Source organism: Eupeodes corollae, chromosome 1 (assembly GCF_945859685.1).
Source record: "Eupeodes corollae chromosome 1, idEupCoro1.1, whole genome shotgun sequence".
Classification (NCBI taxonomy): Eukaryota; Metazoa; Arthropoda; class Insecta; order Diptera; family Syrphidae; genus Eupeodes; species Eupeodes corollae.
Genome location: NC_079147.1, coordinates 146,533,432 through 146,559,633, shown reverse-complemented (window position 1 = coordinate 146,559,633; position 26,202 = coordinate 146,533,432). Strand labels below are relative to the sequence as shown.

General features: G+C 37.2%; 2 protein-coding genes across 3 annotated transcripts in view; one reads left to right on the top strand and one right to left on the bottom strand.

Moving 5' to 3' along the window:
• Positions 1 to 26,202, bottom strand: part of LOC129942321 (furin-like protease 1) — a 705,779-nt gene that overhangs the window by 59,283 nt on the left and 620,294 nt on the right. For both annotated transcript variants that reach the window (XM_056051194.1, XM_056051193.1), the window contains exon 4: positions 25 to 270. In XM_056051194.1, coding sequence (XP_055907169.1) covers positions 25 to 270 — 246 coding nt within the window. The remainder of the gene's footprint in view (positions 1 to 24; positions 271 to 26,202) is intronic.
• On the top strand, positions 3,582 to 4,866 carry LOC129942325 (uncharacterized). The gene is made up of 3 exons (XM_056051198.1): positions 3,582 to 3,773; positions 3,834 to 4,133; positions 4,187 to 4,866. Exons 1-3 carry the CDS (start codon positions 3,653 to 3,655, stop codon positions 4,723 to 4,725), a joined length of 960 nt encoding a protein of 319 aa, XP_055907173.1. The 5' UTR covers positions 3,582 to 3,652; the 3' UTR covers positions 4,726 to 4,866.

The following is a 26,202-nucleotide window of genomic DNA, read 5'->3' as shown; positions in this document are numbered from 1 at the left end:
ACCCTTTTTGAAGATATTCCTTACCAAATACCACATTTGCGGCCATTTTGGATCACTAAACTGCATACTATCTACTAATGACAATGATCTTGATGACGTTCTCGATGGTCTCATTCGAATGAAATCACGTTTTTGTCGTCGCTTGGCAACTTGCTGTTGCGACCAATTCACTCGATCATCATTGTCAAGCCGTTTTTGATGATGATCCGCTGGCAACACAGAACGCTTTGATAACCTAATATGTTCGAAATGATAATGATCTTCGAAGATCTGTAAAAAAAAAACAAAAACAGAAAAAGTAAAGAAAATGTAAATGTTATAGAAAAGCTCGTCAAATTATAGTAAAAAGTAAATTGGTGGTTTTAAATATTCACATAAGTTAAGATTTTGTAGCCTTTAAAGCTTCTTGAAACAACATATTTTTAAAATTCTTATAAAGAAAAATTGGTTAGATATCAAGTGAAATTATTATGTCCAATCGAGCCATTTTGATTTTCAGCTAAGAATGGTTATACTGGAACATTGATCATTTGATTCTAACAAAATACTTTTTCGTTGTTAAGGGAATTAAAAGAAATCAAAAAAGTTTCGACGGTAATTTCGATTTATCGTCAGAACATGCACCAAAAATTATATCACTGAGTGAAGCAGAAATAAATGGAGCAAATACTCATGAATCAGAGAACGAATTCAATGATTTACTGGAAAGACTTATTGATATTAAAGTTAAACAATTAATTGCTGATGTCCAACGGGCTGCGAAAGAAAGTTCTTCAACTATTTCAAAATTGAGAAAAACAGCAATGAAATATTCTGTCGAAACAAATCATCTAAAATAGCAAAATGCAAGCTACGAGATCAATGAGTTCAAAAATAATTCACGAAGTAGATTTCTGAAAAGCTTTATGACAGATGGTTCCACCGAATAATCATTATGGGAAGCAGTAGAGTGTCTAAAAAAACGGACACAAGACCCTTACAGTGTGATGCGTTCCTTGCCATAACCGTATATGAATAAGTATATAACCGTTATATTAGCACGACAGAATAATAAGACCACAGGCCCCCGTGCTTCAAATAAAAGTTTTGAAGCACCTTCCAAACGTGTGAAAATATGCGTTCTTTGATGATGATGCGTGGCAAGTATTTTTAGCAAGTCAAATTTCATCAAACAGAGCTCAGAAGTGAGCAGACGATGCAAAACTAATACTTGAACTTAAAAGGAAAGGCCGGGAAGGTGTTAAAAATTGATTTATAATTCGTTCATTATCGATATTGCTCTAAGACATATTATAATGAGTGGACAAGTTGTTTTCAAAACGTGTACTGAAAAACCAGGGTTGCTATCAAAACCACTAATAGACTATCTGAAAAGTCTCGTATCACATACGGTCAAGTGTTCTGCTATTTAATTTGTACACACACTGACCTACAAGAAATTTTTAGAATTACAGTCCTCCAGGTTTGGACATCACACAGTTCGCGAATGCATTTCTGATAGCATATTCCGATGATGATGTGTTGGCAAAATCTAAACTAGAACTTTAAAAGTCACTACAAGCTCGGGAATATAAAAAAATATCAACTTTCCCAAAATAAAAATTCTTTCCAGAAAGGTTGCCATATTAACAAGATTGGATTTAAGTTGTAGATAATTTTGAATATCTGCAAGGAAACTCTAAAAGTGGAATTTCGGGAACAAATAAATAAATTAGGTGGCGCAACAGTCCGTAGAGAACCAGGGCCTAGTGACTTACAACTCTCATCCATTCCTGTGAGCGAGTAATTGCAGGGATGCGGAGAACTACAGTTTATAAGCCGAATCCGAACGGCTAATTTGAGAAAGCTCTTTTTCATGACAAGATTACTCTTGGAGAATTTGTCAATTCCTTGGAAGAGGTAGTACCCGTGAATAAACTTTAGATGGCACAGGCAGGGATCGACAGTCCAACGCACTAACCATCATACCACGGGTACTATAATTTTTGGAAGCAGCTGTATTTTAAATCGACATAAAGATCTTACTTTAACATTCTAGAAAAAAAAGATTGTTGATAGCTTTGATAACAGATATGCTTATAGAATCAATTTGGACGATAATATGCACTGTTGAATCCGTCGAACATTTATACGATTACTGATACGCATACAAATGACATACAAGAACACTCCCTGCATCGCTGGCCAGTCTGGATCCGAAAATCCTTCAAAAAGTTATTTGTCAGATTTCAATTGATATCCAAAGAGACTTTGCAGGGTTGTTATGAAATCTTGATAAAGAAATAAAATGATCTGTTCTTGATTGCGGAAGTCCAATATTTTTCAAAGTCGTATTAAGTTTTTGTTCCATACTCTGCTAGCTTGCTTCAGACCATACAATGACTTCTTCAAGTTTAAAAACTTTCCCTTTTAAATAATCAATTCTTTAAGTGGTTTCATGTATACCTCTCTTTGATCAAAATCCAAGCCATATCGTACTGCAAAGCTGAGCATCAATCTAATCGATGTATATCTTACGACTGGAGAAAATGATTCTTGGTAATCAATGTCTTCACGTTGAAAGTATTTTTACATGGTGTACGATTTACTAAGAACACTGCCGTTCAGCCCAGAACCTAGGTTCAAGTCTATTACCTACCAAAGGTAACGTGCCTTTTCAATGAAAGTTTTAGTCATAGGAAATAGCGGTTGGTGTTGAATTCTTCCAAACTTTTTTTCATTTCTTCAATAGATTTATATGTGGATCATTTATAGAACTGATTTAGCTCTAATAGTGAATAACTGGCAAATGAAGTTTCTTTGCTCACATCTGTTTTCACATCTTCAATTTAATTTTAATGGTGTCTTCAGTAATTTTAATACCGGAACGTTGAATTCTCATTATCATTGGCTTTGTTGATTGGGGAGTCAACATTAAGCCCGGTGTACAACAAGGAAGTGTCCTAGGACCAACCTTGTATCTTTTATATGGCCACCTTTGCTTATGGTACTTTAATATTGGTGCCAGATAGATCCGTGCAAAGACTACACAAAACTATTGTTCAAACTTCTATAAACAGTATGGAAGTACCTTCCTTCAATAATATTAAATATCTTGGAATTACTTTAAATGCAAAGCATAAATCTAAAAGCGCATTAAAAAGAAAACAGAATTACTATCCCCGAAGAATAGAAGAATGTCAGGTTTATAGAAAATAACTCTGACCTTTCATAGCTGGGGCTGTACAAAGAAAACAAAGGTTAGCCTTAAGTGAAAATATTCAAATATTTACAGAAGTGGTTCAAAAGCAACACACAAAGTCATACCACCTTCGAAATGGAGACTATCTTACAGGACAATGTTCGAAGATAAGGAAAAATCAAATCTTATGAACTGATGGTTTTTAAGCTATGGAAAAGTATTAATACTATAAACTTTGCTTAAACTGAATTATAAATTATGAAGGAAAAATAATTGTCCGTTCTTTCATAGTTTCTTCTTCAAGTGTCTCTTAAAGACTTCCATCAGATACAAGAAAAACAAAACTAAGATTTAAGTCAAAATGACTTCAAATAGTCACTCACTCAAAATCTACTTTATTACTTTAAAATTAATATGAAAACATCAGTCAATTTGTCGAAATATATTTCTCATACAAATTAGAAAACAAAAATGTCATTTTTGCAATCATTATACAAAAAATTTAACAAATCTTTTTATAATGAACACATTTTATCGGTTAAAGCTTTTCTAGCCAAAACAGCTATTGAAATTTTATTTCATAATTATAAAGGTATCCAAGTGATAAACTTTGAATTCATATTTTTCATGATCATTGTTGCTTCTTAAATAGTGACCAGATTTACGAAATGTCTACCAACGAAATATAAAAAAAATCAAACAAATCCATCAAATACAACAACCGGAGGAGCAGCTGAAAAAACCTTGACGAACAATATTGGTGCCCCGCCGATTTTTAAAATAAAACTATCTCCAAACTATTTTGGCAAGTCTTCGTTAGATTTTTACTCAGCAAATCCTGCAGTCTGTGATCGGTTGAGAATGCTTCCACAGCCCGAAAACAGGCATAACGATTTTAAATTTTTTGATCGCGGTGAAGCTATGAAACTGGTTAATGGAAAGTTTTGGGAGGGTGAGTTTATTACACATCTAAAATCTTGCTAGATAAATAATTGGAAGTTTCAGATTCAATAAAAGTACAAGTACTTGATTGTAATAGCAACACTCCACCCAAAGTTTGTCATTTAAGACAGACTGGAGCCCCTATAGATTTCAGCAGACTTGTATCAGCCAGCGGAAGTGCTTCTGAAAGTCCGACGGGAGCCATTTACAAACTCGGACACAATAGAACAACAAATCTAATTTTTTTACCGAAAGTCATTGACGAAGGCAATTTCTGTGGCATGAAGTGGTATCTTTGGAATACAGAATCTTCTGAAGCCTATAATATAGGATTTAAAAGAAAATTCAATGGTAGCTGTCTTAACCAATTTGAAGAAATGGTTACATCCAACAGCATGATTCATCCATGCTTTTACAAAAATCCCGAAAATGGAATAATAGTCTACGGGAACAAAACTTTTCTTCTAAAATCTTGCAAAGCTAAAACTTGGAAGAAGAATAATTTAATAATGCTCCTACCATCTGGTCAAATATTTGAAGTCATCGATTTTCCAAAGGAAGATTTTCAAGAATTACTTGTCAATAGAACTTTTTGTCCTTAGATTCGAGTAATAAGTTTTGTAGTCGAATCACTTTTTGTACTTGATATATTCCAAATTTTTTACTGACGAGACCGTTAACTGCTGAGATACTTCATACTAAAATTAATGTTTATCATTAATAAATTTTATTTGATTGATTAATACTCTCTTATTCTTTTTGCTTCTTCTAATTGAACACCATTATTCTGATAAAGTAGTCGTATTTATTGTAACCTGACCAATTATTTCTGCTATCAGTAAGATGCCTCTCTTAAGTAAAAGAAAGCAAAACAAAATCAAGCAAACAAAAAGAAAACGAAAACGTATAAAAAGGAGATATAAAGGGAAACTAATTAATCAACTGAAGGTAGATGGATTAATTGAATAGGACCGTGTCTTCTTCTTCGTTGAGAGATTAATTTCATGAACATATATAACATACAATAAAATAGATGCTTGTTGGAATGTCCTTCTAAGCATGAGGTTGGAGGGTTGGGTGCAAAAGGACATTTTAATTGAAAATGAATTGAATATACTCGTACAATGTTAACTTATGTGAAAATGGACAAACGAAAAAAGCAGAAAACCTTGAGAGATAATTACATGAGATTAATTACATCCAAAGGTAATTTCAATTGATTGTTTTTTTTCTTTGCAAATTAAAGGAATAAATTTATAGATTCATTGCATTTGAAGGGTTCTGGAGAGGCAATTAAAATAAGGTCTTGACTAATTGTATAAGAATTTTGCAGATGTAGACAAAAAACCAGGTTTTTCGATACTTCTTCGATCCTTGGGATAAGACATTCCACAAACGAAAGATGAAGAGAAAAAATGCTGCTACAGAAGGCTAAGCGTCACCTACAACAGCAGACTGCGAGGAGCCATCACAATGGTAATGGGAGTCTTGAATGCTTAGTTTGTCAATAATAAAGTAGAGCTCATACACGTCATGGGGAAGCATGGAGTTGGCAGTTGCAACAATAATGGTGAGAGATTTGTAGACTTCTGTAGTAGCTCTAATCGTTTTGTTATTGGCGGCACTTTGTTTAAACGGATAGACAAGCTTTTTCCAACCAAAATTATCACTTCGCCATAAGTAGTAGTAGCTTCAAAAGTAGTCTTTTGGATGTCAGAAATAGAAGAGGAGTTGTCATGGGACTTGCCCGTGATAACCATCTTATGGTTGATATCGTAATATTACGAACAGTTGCAGTTGGGAGATAGGATTTGAACATCAAAAGACCCAAGTTAAAAATGGACTAAGAACCTTACCTTTTTTGGCAAAGACTCAGTGCGAAATTTTTGTAAAATATGAGTACAATAAGCATAACGGCACATAAACACATAAAAAACCATTAGAGTGCTGCCAAACATTTTTTCAAATCATTTGCTGAAAGAAAAATTGTCAGTGTGGAAGGAGAATCAACATTTCAACGATAAGAGGCACTTTTAAAGTTTGTTTAACAGCTCCTCGAAGTAAAGAAAGAACGACTGAAAATCCTTATACAGCATGAAGATGAACGAGGTTTAAAGTAGTGTAAGATGAGAAAAGTGCAATTACACGCCTTTTTCAAGAAGTCGTGTTTAGGTGTAACAACAAAAACATTCTAAGCAAAGAGCTCGATGGTGTTTAGAGTTAAAAATAATACCAAATCATTTAAAAAATCTTTTCCTACTGATCTCAGGTGAAGACCGGGTTAGAAGGTGGAAGGGACATTTTGTTTTAGTTTTAAACCATGTATTCGACACGACGAACGTGCAACTGACATCTTCTAGGTTTTCCCATGCAACAAATTCCCGATTACGCTTTGCATTCCCCATTAAGATGGTATTCTTACAAAATTGTTGAAAAATAGCGACAATGTTCATCAAGCGATTGGTTCTGTGGACGCTTCTCCAATAGTGGAAAAAGGGAAAAAAAGTAGACCTGATGAAGTGCAAAATCTGAAGAAGCGTTTGCATTTTGCCTGAAGTTTCTCTAAAATAGTATTGAAGATTGTCTTAGTAGACAAAAGAGAACATTTTGAAGTAGCACTTGGAGCTGAAAAAGTGGAGTTTTCAGGATATTGGAAATATTGTCTCTAATGACGGTGGAACCGAACAAGATAGCGGTGGCCATATTGCGGAAATTTAACGCTGCTTTTCAATGTTTGAAGGAATAAATCTCTCAGCATGAAGACAAAGCAATGTTCCAGTCAAGCGTCGTTTGATGACTGTTGATCAAATGCAGCACCTGAAAAATAACTGTAACAATTACCAGGAAACTGTAGGCCCTCTTTATAGGTCTATATGAAACATCTTACTGGTTTTCTAGCACAATGGTTGCGAAAGAGCTCGAGTGAGCTGAACATATTGTCAGAAACCGTACATGATGGCACTTGAGTAGTTAAGGCCGTATGCCCTGGTAAGTATCATTCACAGACTTAATAGGTTTGAGCACCTAAGTAAGTAAGCGAGACGTGTTATGTCTAAAAGAGGACTTTTTTCTTTGGGCTACATTAAAGATTTTGTATTATTAATGGCACTGATTACTCTTAAAAAAGACTCAATTTTTTAAAATCAAAACGAAAACTCTTTTTAGAAATTGGTTACGGGTTCTTTGAACAACAAACAATTATCAAAAAGGACCACAAATGAATTAACAATATTACTGAAAACTTAATTTATGGATAGAAAAACTCCCAGAAAATAAAATTCTCATTGAAACTGGATGAAATTTCCTCAGGTTTCGTTTTCCTAATTTGTATTCCTATAGTAGGAATGGAGGTTTGAATGGAGTTTTTTCATATACCTAAACTCTTTGAAAGTATTTTTTATGAAATGTCAAGCTACTATTGTAAATGGTTTATATTTCTTGGACAGCATGGTGTTCTTAAATGCTGGTCTACAACCGATAACCTCTTTGATTTTTTTTTTTACTGCCTCAGAGAAAAGTTACGATGTCGATGTTATTTCTCTCCCATAGGCTTTTTCTCTTCAAAATGTCCATTTTTGGCTGTGAAACCTCTTTTATCTTCAAAACCAATATTACACCTATCATTCAGATCTGTCAACTCATATTATTTTTTAGTTATCTCTAGTGTTCCTAAAGGCAGCCACTTAGGCCCTCTTTTGTTCATTCTTAGAATCAACTACCTTAAAAGAGTCATTAAGCATTATTCTATCTCAATTTATGCTAATAATACAAAGTTTTTTAAGAAAAGTTCATCAATAAATGAATCTTCCCTTATTCAACATGATCTTGACTGTTTTAGCTTGGAACTTTATATTATATTAATATTCCCAGAATCGAGAGCATCCACTGTCGCTTCATTGTATTTGCATTGCTCTTCGCGGGTTATCTTGGAACAATCCTCTTATCCTTTCGCAATATGTTGACGGCCTGAAAGTTCACAGCTTTTTTTTAATTAATAATTAACAGGTACTCAAGAGGTTATTAATGCCATTAACATAACTTAAACAAGGTTCGAGCTTTGGGAAAATAGGAAAGCACTAAAAAGGAGATACCGGTGTACATAGGTCTTAAAGGTCTGAATATAAAAATGGAGGAAATAACAGAATTGGGTAAAGCATTCTCCATTATCGATGTGCGGTTACAAAAAGAATCTCTGTAATAAACAGTTCTTTTGAAATTGAACTTAAGGGCTAGTATTTCAGATAAGAGGTGTCAAATTTCTTTGATATCGTCGGAAAAATCTTAAGCAGCATTTTTGGCAATGTGGAATATGTGTTCATTCCATTAGAGGTGTTCGATACTACATAGAACTAGTACTGAAAGTTGACTAGTCTCCTTGATCCAAGTGTAGCTAATGGATATCGGCATCGTATATAAGGAAGAGTGTCGGAGACAAAACGGATCCATGGTGCACACCAGCATTAATTTAACGACTTTGAGACCTGAATACGTAAGCAAATTTCAGAAATTATCTTTGTACTTTGACTCCTTTGTGTTTGCATTAACTGCAACTCTATCTCTAAGGTTAAGTTCTTATTTTGTTTCAGTTAGATTTAGAATAAGCTTGTATTTAAACCGAGTAAATGGCCACCACCAAATTTAAGGTTGCCTGGTCATTCTTTAATAATTTGTGTAAGTGCTATGCAAATATTTAACATCAAACAATCAATCTTAAATTAATAAGAAACTTCAAACATTAAAGCGTAACGTGTGACCTTTTTAATATTACCAAAACCTTCACCCTTAAAGCATAGCACCAAATACAACATTTTTTTAATTAAAAATTAATTCATTTTTTTTTGTTCGCATCAAAATTAAGTGAAAACTAATGAAAATCCAGGGTCATCGTTGAATCAACGTCAAAGGGACATCCCTAGGAAAAACAAAAAAAAAAAAAAAAATTGAAATACCAAACCAAATCGAACAGAACCAACCTACCTACAGCCCTACACGTAATTAATTCCCTTAATAATCTTGTAGAGCTGTTCCTATGGGTTTCATGCTCACATAAATACCAGTTTCACCTTTTCGGTGTAAGTCAATTTATATTCTGTTAATTACATAACTACTGACTGACTGACTGACTGGCTGACTGAAAGTCCTAATTGAACCGATGTCAAAGAGGCTGCCAATTATCTGTTTGAGTGTGGTTCAACCATTGATTAAGCTTGTTAATTCATTTTATCATTTTATATAACATCACATACATACGTATTTACTATACCAATATAAACCTAAGTATGTTACGGTACGCCGTGCTTTTACGGTAGGTGTAAGGCAGACCCACACGTATTTATTATAATAATCATCATGGTAATTTTACTAAATTCTTAACCAGTCAAGTGAAAGTTCGTCTGCCACCTTTTATTTTTGTTTACCTTTTCTCTTGAAAATTATTTATTTACATATGTTTGTTGCCGTATATATCTCCTATGTATTGCATATCCTTACAGGACTAAAATAGAATATCAATGGGAGTCCTTAAATAGGAAAGGTGAGAAAAACAAATTGAAAAACCTTCCTTTTTGTATAGTCTCAGGGAGGTAAGCTATAAGGTAAGTATTGGATTCGTGGAAAACAAAAGGAGGAAGAACTTTTCCAAAGCGTTTCCCATCAACCTCACCTTTTTTCCATGGAAATGGTTTTGTGTTATGGTAATTTTTCTTGAAATTGATTTTAACAATTTTGATTAAAGTTTTTGTTTGTAATTTAATCTTAAGCACCTAAGACGTATATTGTGAACAATCGCTTTTTACGAACTCCATCTACGGCACTGGACACTCTAAACTCTATCTGAAACCTCTTTATATGCTCAGTAGAAGCCTCAGAGCTTTCTACTGGGTCTGTCCGTAATTCTCAAATATATAGAATCAATTGCAAAGCTCGTAGACTACACCATCCTCCAACTACAGTTGGATACTAACTTCCAGATTTCTAGACCTTATAGATCTTTATCAAAACTAGCCTTTAATGAAAATAGCTCTGTGCCGGGACATAAAAACATTCCAGGAAATGGTTAAGCAGATGAATTCGCCAAAACTGGTACAACACTTTATCCATTCTATCACCTTTGGCTTATGCTAGCTTTTGTTAAAACTAGACTTACTTATGGATGGCGTGGATTCGAAGAGTTTACGAGTTTACGTGACAGCTCGTCGTTCCATGTTCTCCTCCACTTACCTTCTATGCATAAGGGAACGTAGATCACGCAAAGAACTTTTCACTCATAGGCCAATAAATGGACAGACTTATGAAAGATAGTGCCTCTAGTGTTGACGTGAAAGCTCAGCACTATTTTTTCAAGGACGATGTTAAGGAAATCGCATGAGAGCGCATCACGTTGTCTAAAACATTTTTTGACATCGAAAGATTCGGTAAAGATGTCATATGGGGCCTTGGAATCGATAGAAAATCTGTGTTGATTGATATTGTTGGGTTCTTACTAAGCCCTGTCGTTATAGAAATATTCGATTGTCTGCGGACTTACCTGGTCTTAGACTACACTGATAAGAACTTAAAGTTCCATTCATCGGGAATGCCTTTTTCCGACCATGTTTGACAAATAAGTTGATGTATGCTTCTAACCAAATTACATCCAGCTACTTTGAAAAGCTCTAATTGGTTTTACTGAGCTCAGAAGAAGGCAATAGGCTAACAATTGGCCTGTATGTGCCTTATTCAATTACGAACAGCCACTTCAATCTATCCTTAACTTCTTGTGAATCTTTCCACCAATTTCGTCCAAACTGGGAATACTTTTGGTCTATATTCTTTTATTTTCTTTTTGAGACGTTTTGCTTTTCAAGCTGGAAATACTTTTTTTGGGACCTGGTCTATCTCAAAGCTTTCATTTCCCAATGAATATAGACTTACTACTAAACAACATTTGAAAATCGTGCTTCCTGGACCTGTTTTGCTTGTCTAGAGAATAGAGAATCGCTATTATTGCAAAAAGTGGTAGAAAAATGAGCCACTTGTTTAAAGTTTATTGAAGCCAGACACATTTGCTAAAATTCATTTTTAAAACACAATGTCAAACACTTATAATATTAACTAAGCAACATTCTTGGCCATGACATTCAACTATAAGCCTTTTATTTCGTCTTTAAAACCACGCGTCTAAAAAAAACGCCCGTCACATGTCAAATCTTGTGTGCAAAAGTTCGTACTATTTTGAATTCAAAACGTCATCCTATATTTTTTATCCTTTTTTTAAGGTAATAGCCTTGAACCATAAGAACTTCTTTGTGCTATAAAGTTGTTTTGAATTTTTGATGTTTATTTTCTTCCATCTCTTCCAAGACTTTAACATTAATGGTAGGGCATAGTTGTTTTGTAAACAACATAGCAAAAACCGTTTTAAGGGCTAATCCTTGAACTTTTACTTGACTCTTTAAGTGGGTCAATAAAGTGGGCATCTTTAAAATCCCTGTGTGTTTGTATATAATGGTTGTATACGTATTTATGTATATTGACATCATGAAAAGGATAAAGTCTGTTAATTAAGAAATTTAAATAACCTTTTTTTAGTAATGACTTTTTTGGTCTATTTTACTATTAAAATAACCATTGGTCTCGTTTTGGGTTCTGTAAATATTTTCCTATATAAATATCTTCTTTTTTTGTTGCCTGTGGCATAACCAGTGCTGTCACTTTGTAGTATGCAAAAAAAATTCATTAAAAAAGCATATGCTAAAAATAAAATAGAACTTGAAACTTTGAAATGTTGTAACCTGTGTCGACTATGAGAGTGTTTCTATGAGATTTGAAATTAACTGACTTATTTTTGATTTAAATCTGTCAGATTTGTACTAATTTACCAATGAAAAACCACTCCCCTCAGTTGTAACGAATTTATTAACGAGATGATAGATAATTTAGTCAAACTAAAGAAATGATAAAGTAAAAATTTGTAATAACCTTTAATCTTTTACTTTGACAGCTCATGTCGGCCATATTGTTTCTTTTACTTTCTGTCAAAATATTTTATTTTAATCAGTCATTAAAGAAAAACTATAATAGCAAGTTACAACAAATTATACGTGCATATGATGAAGCTTTAAAGGCAAAATTCTTCGTCGCTCACAAAAAGTTGGCCTGTCGCTGCCGCAGACCACTACATGGCGAGTTTTTCATCGTTTAATTTCGGACGTCCGGTCCATACAAAATCCAACTGACTCAGAAGCTCAAACCAAACAACTTTATGCAGAGTTCGTGGATTCATTGATGGAATTTCATAACAGTTGGAAGTTGTTCTTAATTTTGGTCGAAAAATAAGGCCCATTTTTGGATGAATGGGTCCGTCAATGGTGATCGCTAATGGTCGATGATTACCAACTTCTTCTGGTGGCCTGAATAGGAAGATACGGACACCGAAGACCTATGGTTTCAACAGGATGAGGCTACGTGCGTGCAATACAGATCAAGTCACAATCGATATTCTGCGCGAACGTTTTCATAGCATGGTTATAATCTCGCTGAAGCAAAGTGAATTGACCACCAAGATGGCATGGGATTTGACCGCTTTAGACTTGTCGCAGGTCTATGCGAATAAGCCGCAAACCCAAGCGGCCCTTCAAGACAACATAATCGATGCTATTGCTCAAATTTAGCCTGATTTATGCACCAGCCATCGAAAACTGGACCTTTCGAATGGGCGCCACCCAGAAAAGTCGAGGCGGCTAAACGTCCACCTAAAAACATAAAAAGGCATCTCAAATAAAAATAAGACATCATTAATATTTTAAATACAACTTCTTTTATTTAATTTTAAAGTGGCCACGCCTTTAATGGAAAACCATTTCTATCGGTGTTTCCAATAGGGACTCGAAAAATTGATATTAATTTAAAAACACAGCCCTTCGGTAATAATAAATAAATTTCACATTTGTATTATTGTAAATTACACGAACGAGTAACGTCTACAAATTAGAAACATTTTCTACCGAAATTTGAAGTCGGTTACCGGAACTTAAAGAGCGTTGACTGAAAATGTCGGTCGTAATTCTTGACCTATCAGATAGACAATGGGTTCGGTGAAGTGTTGAATATGTCGATGCCATCAAGGCGTCTCAAAATGGCTATTGCCCCCAAGGATCTTCGTTTACACCCAAACAAGAATAAGCTGACTTAAGAATTGAAGCCAATGGACCAATTGAAAAGGCGACGACCTTGACCGATTGTGCTCTGAAAAAGATGTGAAGACATCTCAAAATTGTGTTCATGTGCCTTAGCTCATTTTTGGCTTAAAGCGGGTTTTCTCAGTAAGCAAAATATGCATTATTGGTCGGTTGAAAATCCACATTTACTTCAAGATTTGCCATTTCGAAAACAAAAACTGACTATTTGGGGGCAATATTTTCCAACGGAAAATGTTGCTGGGTGATATTTTTCGTCGACGATGCCAATCTTCAAATAAATCCGTCCGTATCTGGGGCTTAATGGTAATTCGCAACTAGGAGATTTTTACGTGATCAGGAAGTCACCACAAGGAGGCACAACCCTCAACCTGTATAGAAGCCATATAAGGTGTTCACTAAGTAGTTCATCCTTACTGGAACTGGAGACGCCACCGTTGATTCTATCTTGAGAATATCTCCGCTGCCGTCTGGATAAGTAGAGGTGAATAAGTGGAAACACCTCATTTAACATCCCACTTGAAAGAATAGTGCAAAGCTCACACGTCAACACTAGAGGCACTATCTTTCAAAAGTCTGTCCAATTACTAGTATATGCTGATGACATTGACTAGTATATGCTGATGACTTGACATAATCGGAAGAACTCAGCGTGATGTCAATGGGGGTTTTGTGAGTATTGAGCCGGAGGCCGCAAAAATGGGTTTAACAGCTAATGAGGGCAAAACAAAGTGCATGCTGTCGTCTGGAACTGATCTACAGCACTGACGTCTTGGTCAAAACGTCACCATCGACAGACGTAACTTTGAGAAAGAACTTCGTCTACCTAGGCTCCGCTGTAAACGCAGAAAACAACACCAGCGCTTAAACGAAGCTAACCGCTGTTTCTTTGGACTAAGATAGCAATTGAGTGGTAAAGTCTTCTCTCGAGGGATCAAAGTGTCGCTTTATAAGACCTTTATCATCCCCGTCCTGCTATACGGTGCAGAAGCTTGGACTATGACAAAAGCGAATGAATGCACCATGGGTCGTTTCGAGAGAAAAGTTCTTAGTGTGATCTACGGTCCCGTATATGCATCGAAGGGGAGTGGAGGAGCAGATGGAATGACGAGCTGTACGGGCTGTACAGCGACGTAGACTTAGCCAGAAGGGTAAAAGTCCAACGACTAAGATGACTGGGTCACGTAAAGCGTATGGAAACTAATGCTCCGGCCCGGAAAGTTTTTGAATTAACACCCACAGGACAGCGCAGCAGAGGAAGACCGCGAATCAGTTGGCGCGCACAAGTGGAAAGTGAACTCACCCAACTTGGACCGCGAAACTGGAGACATCTAGCTAGGGACGAGAAGTTTGTTGGGTCTGACGCCACCTTAAGAAAGTAAGAAAATGACGATCGTCACTTTAACATCAAAAGCCACCGTTAATTGCGCCATGATAAACGTTTATTTTTGAACTGAATTGAAAGATATGGACTTGAAAAACATGGGTTTTTAATTAAATGGTAAAACGCATCTTGCCTTACCTTTTAATCGATTTATTGAATAGTAAGTTTGATGAGCGTGTTATCTCAAGGAATGCGTTAAATCATTGTTGGTGTGATTTAATGCCTCTTTACTAGTTTCTTTAAGGCTCGTCAACAAGTCGACGACGACGTTTCCAATGAAATGTGAGGTCGAGTCATGGAAAATTGGGTCAAACGAGAGGCAAACCTGTCCGCCACCGCCGCCGTGGCCATATAAACGAAGTCGATTTCCATTCTAAATGTGTCGATTGTACATCAAGCCTAATTTTATGTTTTTATGTATCTCGAAGGACTTGCATTGATTTAAGCTAATTTTATAGATTTTATTCGCAAAATTAGGTTATTCAAAACCATTATTTCTATTTCTATTGTACATAATTGAATCCTTTTAGAATTTCAATATGCTCCTCCTTTCTTTCAAAAAATTTATATGCGTTTACAGTACATACACAAACTTTACATTAAAACAGCTTATTTCTGATTCAATTTCATGTCACGAAATATTCATTGAGAGATACATATAGGTATGTCGTCGAGTCGCGTCGTCGATTGTGTCCTGATGATGCTTTAACAACGCGCTCTAACGCGTGCCCCTATACTTTATCTAAACTTATTTGTTGGTTTTGTTTTTTGTTTTATTTTTGTATAAAAACAAAATCCAAAGAACAAGAATGAACATAAAAACATATTACAAGCTCATCAAACAGATTTCTATCTCGTTAATCCGAAACTTTGTCGGTTTAACCCAACAAGCGTTCTACAGCTAACATACATATATTTTATTATAACGTTCTATGCATATAAAAACATTTTTCGCCATCACCAAACAGGACTACAGGACGATGGAACGATGGGACCAAGCAGCAGGATAATAGCTCCCAATTACATTCGCCCGCCCACCCAAAAGCGAGTTCAATCGATTACATTCGTTTCGAGATGACAAAAAGTAGAACAAAAAATGAAAACCGTTTGTCTAGAAGAACATTGAACTCCTTGAAGCTACTACACTTTAACTGGCTTTGAGTATGATGTGCTATGTTTCTTTTGGGTACAGAAGAAGGATACGATACGAGTCCTTACCATCACTACAAAAAAAAAAACCACCTATACATATAAATGGAGCATAGGAACACACATCAAATCTTATGTCCTACAATATTCTCTGTCTCCACCTTCTACCTACTTTATGACCTACATAACAACAATGTCAAGTTTTCTTTTATTTTTTCTGTTGTACTTTTTTTCGCGCCAAGACTGTATAAGGAAGTGTCTTCTTCCTCAATGGAGGACGAACGCAGAAAAAAAAACAAACAAATTGACAGAAGAGTCCTTGAATGAATGGTTAGCGTTAGTTTTGCTCTAGCGCTTAGCTTTTAGAAAGAAAGGCTAAAAAAGAAGAATAAGAAGAAATCACTTAAACACAGTGTTGCAGAAGAGAGGTCCTTTGTGGGCGACATTGACGGAGACTCGGTTAGATATGGTTTCCTTTCCTATTCCTATAACTGGATTATTTGTATTATTCCCGTGTTTTTTTTCTTCCTTTTTTTCCTTTTTGATTGCCTTGTTTCCTTTTGGTTCATCTTAAACCTCCTTCCTCAAGTCTCTTACGTATGAACGTATTAAGTATACCAACGGTTAAAGACATTGGCATAGTTTTTGTATGAAGACTGAGAAGCTCATGAAGTAATTTGCATAATAAGCTAACAAGCCTACCACGACGATGAAGACGACAGAAACGACAGAGACACAGAGGCCTAAGAATAGACGAAGTTACAATAATGACGTCTTCTATATTCACAGCCCTTAGATAAATATCATTTGACATTTCCTGTAAGGATATTATGTATATAGTCCCCTTTGAGCTGGTATTTATTTATACTCGTATATGTCTATAAGAGAAATAGGAGAGGTAATACATTAACATTAGAATTTATTGAGAAAGGACCATTTGCCAAAATATTCAGAATAGAGTCTTAGACTATATATACTATAGTGACTATTATGTGTCTAACAAATTTTTGGGACTGATTTGGGGTTGTGATATGGTTTTTCACATCCAATTTTATATTTTATGGTTTTAAAAAATAAAATAATTATTAAGAACTTTTTGGGTGGATTTCTTTGTTACAAACTGGTATAAAGAAAATACGTGTCTTATGAGAGATAAGACGATTAAGTCTAAGAAGTTTCATGATTTATTTTCATAAATATGTATGTTTCCAATAAGAAGTTTCCGTTTCATTTCGAATAAATCTCTATTAGAACTATGTTGTTATCTCTTTGCATTTTACAAGGAAAAACAACGACATTACAAAAAATGAGAAAGTGTATGCTTCAAATTGACTATTGAACGTGCTGACATCTATTAAGTCAAACTTTGAAGTTGTTGGAGAAATTACAGAAGTAATGATTATGTTTAAACAATACAAGCCACCTACTGAAGTACCACCTCGCAGACCAGAAATGAATAAACATTCCACGATGTGGAAAAACTACTTGAAGAAAAACAAGAATGCGGCTATATTTTGAGATGTTTTTTGAACCTTTGACAACTATTGGAACTTTGGAATTGAGTACAAACTACAGTTGGAACATTCCCAGGGCTTACAACGAGATACTGAAATCGTGCGTTACACTCTTTAGAGCACACGGTATTCTAAAGAAAACAGGAGCCGGGTACCGCAAGGAAGTGTCTTAGGACCAACATACATAGAATGGATATCAACGCTTTCAAGGAAATCTTTGGTGATGATACAGCAATATTGGTGACCGATACCTAATTTGCAAGGGCTACACAAAAATTGCAAAATGCAATCTATAATAATAAAGTATCAAACTAAACGAAACAAAATCAACACAGTTTCAATTTCCATAAAGACTAAAGAAGTACCTCACTTCATTACTGCCCAATACCTTGGAATGGCCTTGGATAAAAAGCTTGAATGGAAAGAGATCTTCAAAAAGAAAAAAAAAAGAAATAACTTACTAACTAGATATCCAGAAAAAAACTAAGCCATACTAATATTAAAAAGGGAAAAGTCAGTTTGTTTGTTTGTATGTTTGTCCGTTTTTCACGTCGTACTTACTTACTTACTTACTTAAGGTGGCGCTACAGTCCGGGGCGGACCTGGGCCTCAACCAACAAGCGTCTCCAGCCAGCTCGGTCCCTAGCTAGCTGTCTCCAGTTTCGCATGCCAATTTGGTTGAGGTCCTCTCCCACCTCGGTGCGCCACTTGAGTCGCGGTCTTCCTCTACTGCGCCGCCCCTCGGGATTGGATTCGAAGACCTACCGGGCTGGAGCGTTGATGTCCATCCGCTCTACATGACCTAGCCATCTAAGCCGTTGGACTTTGATTCTGCTAACTAGGTCAGTGTCGCTGTACTACCCGTACAGCTCGTCGTTATATCTTCTCCTCCATTCTCCATCTATGCGTACGGGACCAAAAATCGCCCGAAGAATTTTTCTCTCGAAGCATCCTTAGACGCTCTCATTTTTCTTTGACAGGGACCAGGCCTCAGCGCCATAAATGAGAACCGGGATGATGAGTGTCTTATAGATGGTGATTTTACATGCTCGAGAGAGGACTTTGCTTCTCAATTGCCTTCTAAGTCCAAAGAAGCAGCGATTTGCAAGAGTTATTCTTCGTTTGATTTCAGCGCTGGTGTCGTTGTCTGCACTAATAGCGGTGCCTAGGTAGACAAAGTCCTTAACTACCTCAAAGTTACAGCTGTCCATGGTGACGTTTTGTCCAAGACGTCGTCGTTCAGTGTCCTTTTTTGATGACAGCATATACTTGGTCTTGCCCTCATTGACCACTAAACCCATCTTCTTCGCTTCCGTCGCAATGCTAAAAAACGCTCCACTGACATCACGCTATGATCTTCCAATTATGTCAATATCATCTGCATATCCGAGTAATTGGATGGATCTTTGGAAGATTGTGCCTCTAGTGTTGACGGTTGAGTTTTGCACAATTCTTTATAGAACGATGTTGAAGAAGTCGCATGACAGTGCATCGCCTTGTCTAAAACCTTTTTTGACATCAAATGCATCGGTAAGATCTTTTCCGACCTTGATAGAGCAGCGTGCATTCTCCATCGTCATTCTGCACAAACGGATAAGTTTGACAGGGATGCCAAAACTAGACATTGCTCGGTAGAGCTCTTCCCTATAGATGCTGTCATACGCGGCTTTAAAATCGATAAAGAGATGGTGGGTATCGATTTGAAGCTACTGGGTTTTTTCCAAGATCTGCCAAAGTGTGAATATTTGGTCGATAGTGGACTTTCCTGGTCTGAAGCCACACTGATAAGGACCAATCAGGTTGTTGACGAATGGCTTCAGACGTTCACATAATACGGCAGAGAGGATCTTATACGCAATGTTAAGGAGACTGATGCCTCTGTAGTTGGCGCAGTTTAGAGGGTCTCCTTTCTTATGTATCGGGCACACTATGCTGAGATTCCACTCATCGGGCGTGCTTTCTTCCGACCAAATTTTGCAGATGAGTTGGTGCATGCTCCCTACCAAGTCATCGCCTGCTGCTTTGAATAGTTCGGCGGTGATGCCGTCAGCTCCAGCAGCTTTGTTTGACTTAAGTTTAGATATAGCTATCTTCACTTCGTCAAGGTCGGGTAGGCGGAATTGTTGATCTGCGTCGCCGAGGTTGTGTGGTTCTATCTCCCTTACAGCGGAATACGGTTCGTCATCGCCGTTATATAATTTGGAGAAGTGATCTTTCCATATTCTCAGCATCGACTGTGGTTCTACTACGATGTTCCCTTGATCGTCTTTACAGGCTTCGGTTCGTGGCTGGTACCCTTGGGAGGTTTTTTTACCTTTTGGTAAAATTTACGAACCTCATTCCTGTTGTGACATCCCTCTATCTCCTCGATCGCGCGCTTCTCATGCTCTCTTTTTTTCCGCCTAAGAAGCCAGTGTTCCTCTCTCCTCTTTTGCTCGTAGAGCTCGCGAGCAGCTCTCGTCCTTTTGTGCAGCGCCGTTTTGTATGCCTCTTGTTTCGCTGCGTGAGCTTGCCGGCATTCGTCGTCAAACCAGGGGTTTCGCTGTGGTGGCCGTGTGAAACATAGCACTTCAGAGGCGGCATCTCTGATGGCTGCAAGGCAATGTTGCCACTGGTTTTCAATGCTTAATGCAGGAAGCATAGGACTACTTAGGAGGTTATTAGAGACTCGATCGGAAAAGGACATGGCAGTCTCTTGCAATTGTAGCCGTCTAACGTCGAATCTTCTCACAGTACTTCCTTGTTTTGGCTTGGATCGGGATATCCGTAGCCGTACCTTGGCTACAACGAGGTAGTGGTCCGAGTCAATGTTGGCCTCTCGGAATGTTCGGATATCCTGGATACTGGAGAAGTGTCGTGCGTCGATCGCAATGTGGTCAATCTGGTTGACGGTTGATTGATCAGGAGATTTCCATGTCCCCTTGTGGATATTAAGATGCGTGAACTGCGTACTAGCTACCAGAACTTCTCGCCCCGCAGCGAAATCGACCAGCCTGAATCCGTTGTCGGAGGTAGTGTCGTGCAGGCTGTATCTCCCGATTATGCCACCAAAGATGTCTTCTCTTCCTAGCTTGGCATTAAAATCTCCTAAGACAATTTTAATGTCATAGCCAGGGCACTGCTCATATGTCTTGTCCAAGAGCTCGAAGAACATATCTTTGGTGTCTTCATCTTTCTCCTCTGTTGGGGCATGCGCGCATATTAGGCTTATATTGGCGAATTTAGCCTTGATGCGGATTGTCGTGATGCGCTCGCTCACACTGTTGAATCTCAAGACTTTTTGCCTGAGCCTAGTTCCAACAACAAATCCACACCCAAATAGACGCTGTCTTTGTTCTCGGTAGCAGTCGCCGTAGTAGATATCGCAGTCTTTTAGTTTGCGTTTACCCGGTCCATCCCATCGCACTTCTTGGATGGCTGTAATATCTGCCTTGCAGCAGTTTAGGGCTTCCGCTAATTGTTCGGCTGCACGTGGTCTGTTAAGGGACCTAACATTCCACGTACATATCCGAAGTTCGTTGTCCTTATTTCGTTTGCGTGGGTTGTCAACAGTGGATCCGTCCGTATCCGAGGCTTGTTGTTGCTTCGAAACTATGATGTTTTTACGTGGCCAGGAAGTCACCCCGACGGCACAACCCCCAACCTGGAGGGCCAGATCCTTAGTATAACTCCAAGGAAGGGGAGCCGGATGAACCGCTCCTTATAGGCCTGGGCTCCGAATATGTCGAAGAAGCCCTATAAGGTGTTCACTAAGTAGTTCGACCTTACTGGAACTGTAGACGCCACCGTTGATTCTATCTTGAGAATTCGTCCGCTGCCGCCTTGATAAGGAGAGGTGCCTTAGTGGAAACACCTCTCCCACCCTCTCTCGTTTGCTGACCCAACAACTTTCCACTGGGGTTGGAACCCAATCTCCAGTTGAGGTACTAGGCACCCGATGTTCACCGCGGGGAGGTGCGAGTAGGAGTTGATAGACAGAGAATGTTTTCACATCGTAACGGAGCAATATTATGACTGATTTGCCATACGTAGGTACTAACAAGGATGTAAGGTGTTTTAAAGTACTGCGTTTATCGGTCTATTCGAGACGGTAACATAATTAGATATTTATTATATTCCTTTTTAAAAACACTAATTAGTAGCAGATAATTAGGTGCTGATGGTTTTGGACTTATCACCGTTGCATACCATTGGGCGTTTCGTATACTGAAAAAGCACAAAATTGTAAAAAACGTCGAAACACTTTTAAAAATAGGAGATCGGCTATTAAAAGCCGATGCTGACTGCCGAGGGCTATGTGACACTGACGGAAGATGTTTGTAATTTAGTACAGAGTAATGCTGAGTTCTCTGTAAGCGTTTAACCTGATTCACAAACTAACATATATGACGATTAATTTCTTTGTCAAATATCACTAAAAAAGAAATTGTTTTGAAAATAAATTCAAAAATGTTGGATAAAGTCGCAAGATAAGTTGGCTCCTCTTTGTTTCTTTTGATTGTGAAAAGCTTACCACTAACTCATTTATACTTGCACCTGGAATCTCAAGGTTATATAAGGGAGTACTCAAACCCATTTGAACACATGGCATTCTTCTTGAGAATGTACAAAGAAAAAAAAGCTCTGAATCGTTCCAAAAATTTCAAAACAAAGCCTATCGAGGAATTATAAATCCTTCTTGGTATATAAGAAATAGAAACCTACATCCTGACCTTAAAATTGAATTTGTTACAGAAGTGTTTAAATCGAGCTGTAGGTATCACTAATTCAACGGTTGCAAGGTCATACCAACGCCAAAACGGTCTTTTACGATTGGTCCAAATTAATCTGTGGTTTTAGTGCGGTAAGAGTCCTAGACTACTTGGTACCGATTTTTAACGAGAATCTTTTGAAGATTTCCTTCGGTTAGAAGAAAATGTGCACTGAATTCCACAAGCATTGTAAATGGTTTTTCAATTAGCGCGGGAGGATTTAAGCGCTCCGTGGCGGCCATTTTGTTTTGCTGACATCGGTCAAATGTTGTTGTTTATTATTCAGTTGCTTATGTCAAATCATTATGGCATGTAACACGATAGAACAGCACTTTCAAATGATAAAACTTTTTTATCAAAATGAGTGTTAGGTTACGTTAACCTAGCGCGCAATGTCCCTATTTTACGTGGTGGCCCTTCGCAGTCGACTCTTCAACGTTTGGTAGCCAAATTTGAGACGACCGGTTCAGTAAACAATCAGTAATAACCGAACGTTCAAGGAATGCAAGATCCCCAGAGCAATCTATTCCTTGCTGTGCACAAGAATTAGGCCTTTCGCAGATTTAAACTTGGTGACTTTTGCGTCTAGATTTTGGCCTACACCCGTACAAGATCCAACTAATCCAGGAGCTCAAACTTCGATTCGCTAGACTTTTCCTGTGGGATTTCTTATTTCAAAGTTCTATGCAAATAAACCAAAGAATTTAATGAGCTTATCGAAGAAGAGCGATGCGGGTCTGGGAATGTATATGGGCAGGAGCACCAGCACGTCTATAAGTCTTGTAGATAACAGCCAGATCGGAAGGGATGAAATATTTCTTGCATCGCCTAAGGAAACCCAAACACCTTGCGGGCCACATCCGAAGAAGACGGATGTGAGTCTGAAAACAAATATAAAAAGCTAAGAGTACTATCGTCAGCGAAACAATGTATTGGATAAGATGTTGCAGACAGGAGATCATTAATAAAAATGAGAAAGAGTGTTGGAGATAAAACATAGCCCTGGGACACACCAGCATTTATTTTATGGTTTTTAGACTTGAATCCATCCAATACTACTTGTATTGAACGATCCATAAAGTAATTACTAGTCCAATGAAGCAGGGATTTATGAAAACCGAAAGCACGCATTTTCGATACGAGAGCCTGGTGCCAAACCCTATCAAATGCATTTTAAATATCTTACTTTCTCCAAAACGATGTAAAGGTTTACTCCACTCGGTTCGGTGAGATGAACCATTAGATCACCAGTGGACCTATTGCTACGAAAGCTGTATTGCCGGTCATTAAGAAGCTTTCGATCTTCAAGATTAAGCTTATAATTAAGCTGATAATTAATCAGTGTTTTCATGACCTTGGAAAGAAGGGAAGATTCGCCTTTTTTGGGAATAGGCTGGACAAATGCACTTTTCCATCCTCTCGGATAGAGACCTGAGGAGTAGGACAGATGATAAAGCTTACGCAGTGGTTTTGCCAGCGTTGAAGAAAACCTCTTCAGAACAATATATATGTCTTTTAATCTCTAAGGACTCTTTCCACAATACGAGTGCGAAAAAAGATTGGTCCCATAGAATCACTAACTCGCTCAAGTACAGGATAACACTCACTGGAAGCGTAGAATTGGCGGCGAACTGCCTAGCAAAGAGATTAGCTTTCTCTAAAGAGCTAAGAAAAGGAGTGTCATTGACATAGAGCGTAGGAACCGATGAAGAGAAAGAATTCCTCATGTTTTTTACAAATGATCTTCAGCGGACCTGCTGCTACGAAAGCAGTTCTGCCGATCATGAAGAAGCTTTCGTTTCTAAAGATTCTAACTTCTTAAATTGATAATTAATTTGCGTTTCTATGAGCTTGGAATGAAAGGACGTAAGTACTATCGGTCAATAATTTGAGGAGAAGGGGATTCAACAGAACAGTTGCTCTCGGAAAATAGGATGATGCACTGATACTTGTTAATAATATCTACAACTTCGTTAAGCAAGAAACAATGCATGGTGGCATGCCAAACCTTTGACTGAACATTTTGACAGCTTATTGATTACAGAAGCAAACCATAGCTTTGAATGTTGCTAAAATATTAACATGGTTTTCTTTGTTTTGTTAAATTGCTTCGAGAAATCATTTATTAACAAATCAAGGTATTGTTTTGTATTCTATGTAACTATTGTTCTAAGGAATTGAATAAATTTCATTCTATCCCTGCTATGCTGGTTTATAATCTAAACCTACAAACAAAAACAAGTAGATCTCATAATATTCACTTCACCCATATGCATCATCTTCAAGCTTCAACCATATAAATGAATTTAGCAAAACCACAAACCTTATTATTCTGTATTCCATTTTCTAGTAAATCTTAGAATTTAGTTCTGTTTCCCTTGATGAGGGTATAATAATTTGAATCATTAAATTTAACCTCTTCACCCAAAAGGGATTTCACCAAAATCTTGAAGTAGCTACGAATTTATGTATGTATGTATGTACTTCAAAACACTACATGTGTATGTACAAGGTATTTGTAAGTGTAGGAGAATTTGAAAATTTAATTTATTACTTATTCTTGGTTCGTCCCTAAAGCACAAGGAAGGTACTATTTCCATGGATACATGATATCTTGATACCTGTAAGGAATATAAATATAAACCATCTTCTGCAGATACAGGTGTGTATAAATTTACTGTGTAAAAATTTGCTATCAATATTTTTTTTAATACTCTTTCTTGGAAATTATGATTTTCAAACTTTTCAAAAGATACTTCTGTTTTTTTTTTTGTGCTCCGAATTTATGTAAGTTTAGCCGCACTAGTTTGAAGAAAAGAATATTGGAAGTTTTTTGGAAGAACAGCATGTTTTTTTTTGTTTTTTGTTGTTGAAAATTGGGGTTGAGAGTTTTAATAATTAAGTTTATTAGACCGAAATTTAACGAGGCTAAGTTGTCCGATTTTGGTTAACAGACTCTTAGCGTGAAATAAATGTAATCGAAAATCGATTGTGTTGGGTAAAGTTAGTGAGTTGACGGTAGGTATTGTAACCGTCACACTTAGATAAATAATAAATAAATTAGGTGGCGCAACAGTCCGTAGAGCTAGGGCCTAGTGACTGACAACTCTCAACAATTCCTGTGTGCTAATTTGAGGAAGCACTTTTTCATGACAAGAATTACTTTTGGAGAATTTGTCAATTCTCACAAGTAAACGTGAATTAAAATTTAGGTGGCACAGGCAGGGATCGAACCCAGGATCTCTCGCATGACAGTCCAACGCACAGATCATCATGCCACGGGTACTCACACTTAAATAGCCTAGATGACAACCTAAGAGTCCCATGGCTTACCCCACGAAAAGCGTGGGTGTAGTTCCTACCAGCTCGAAATTGTTTGAAAATATCAGGCGGTATATGCACTTGAGTGATAAGAGGTTAACGCACCAGAGTTTCTTGCACATGTTTGACTACTTTACCGCCATAAGGTGGGCTCAATTCCTCCTCTCAGAGCCGTAGGAGCAATGGCTCCATGCACTGCCTAATGGGTGGGTTTGGTACGACATACGTTTGGTTAAGGGAGCATTTTCCCACCTTTTGGCAATTTGTATTGTTATGGATTAGGAACTTTCAAGCCATTTTGTAGGCGAAGTATAACAAGTTTTTGCTTTGAATACCAGAGTTCATCCAGAATTGAAGAAAAGTCTTCAGAGGCACCTGTTTCTTAAATGGAATATCGCAGGGCAGATCTACAGGTAATGGGGTCATGTAAACTATAATCACTAAAACCGCTGCATTAGTCGTCCGTATTGAAGATATCAATTTTGTGTTTGATTGTTTGTTTGGCCATAGTGTTCTGGTTTTAACTCAGGTAGTCAATTTTTGAACTTATTCTTTCCAGATCATCAGTTTATTCATTTTTGTAAGATACCATTGTGAAAAGGAACCAATCAAAATCTTAGTATTTGCATCATTGAGATTTGTCTAGGGGCTTTCATCTCTGCGAAGACCTCAGCTTGGTAGGCATTGCTGAAATTAGGAGTCCTAAATAAGGTGGCTAATCCAAGAGCTTTTGAAACCTAAACCAATCTTGGAGCCGTCGGTGTATACTGGTAAAGGTTGTTAT

What these genes read in the sequence shown, in the direction of transcription:
- LOC129942325 (XM_056051198.1), top strand. Translation starts at nt 3,653, where the DNA reads ATGTCATTTTTGCAATCATTATACAAAAAATTTAACAAATCTTTTTAT. An exon ending in TTTATTTCATAATTATAAAG is followed by an intron (nt 3,774 to 3,833) that starts GTATCCAAGTGA and finishes CTTCTTAAATAG; the next exon opens with TGACCAGATTTACGAAATGT. An exon ending in TAATGGAAAGTTTTGGGAGG is followed by an intron (nt 4,134 to 4,186) that starts GTGAGTTTATTA and finishes TGGAAGTTTCAG; the next exon opens with ATTCAATAAAAGTACAAGTA.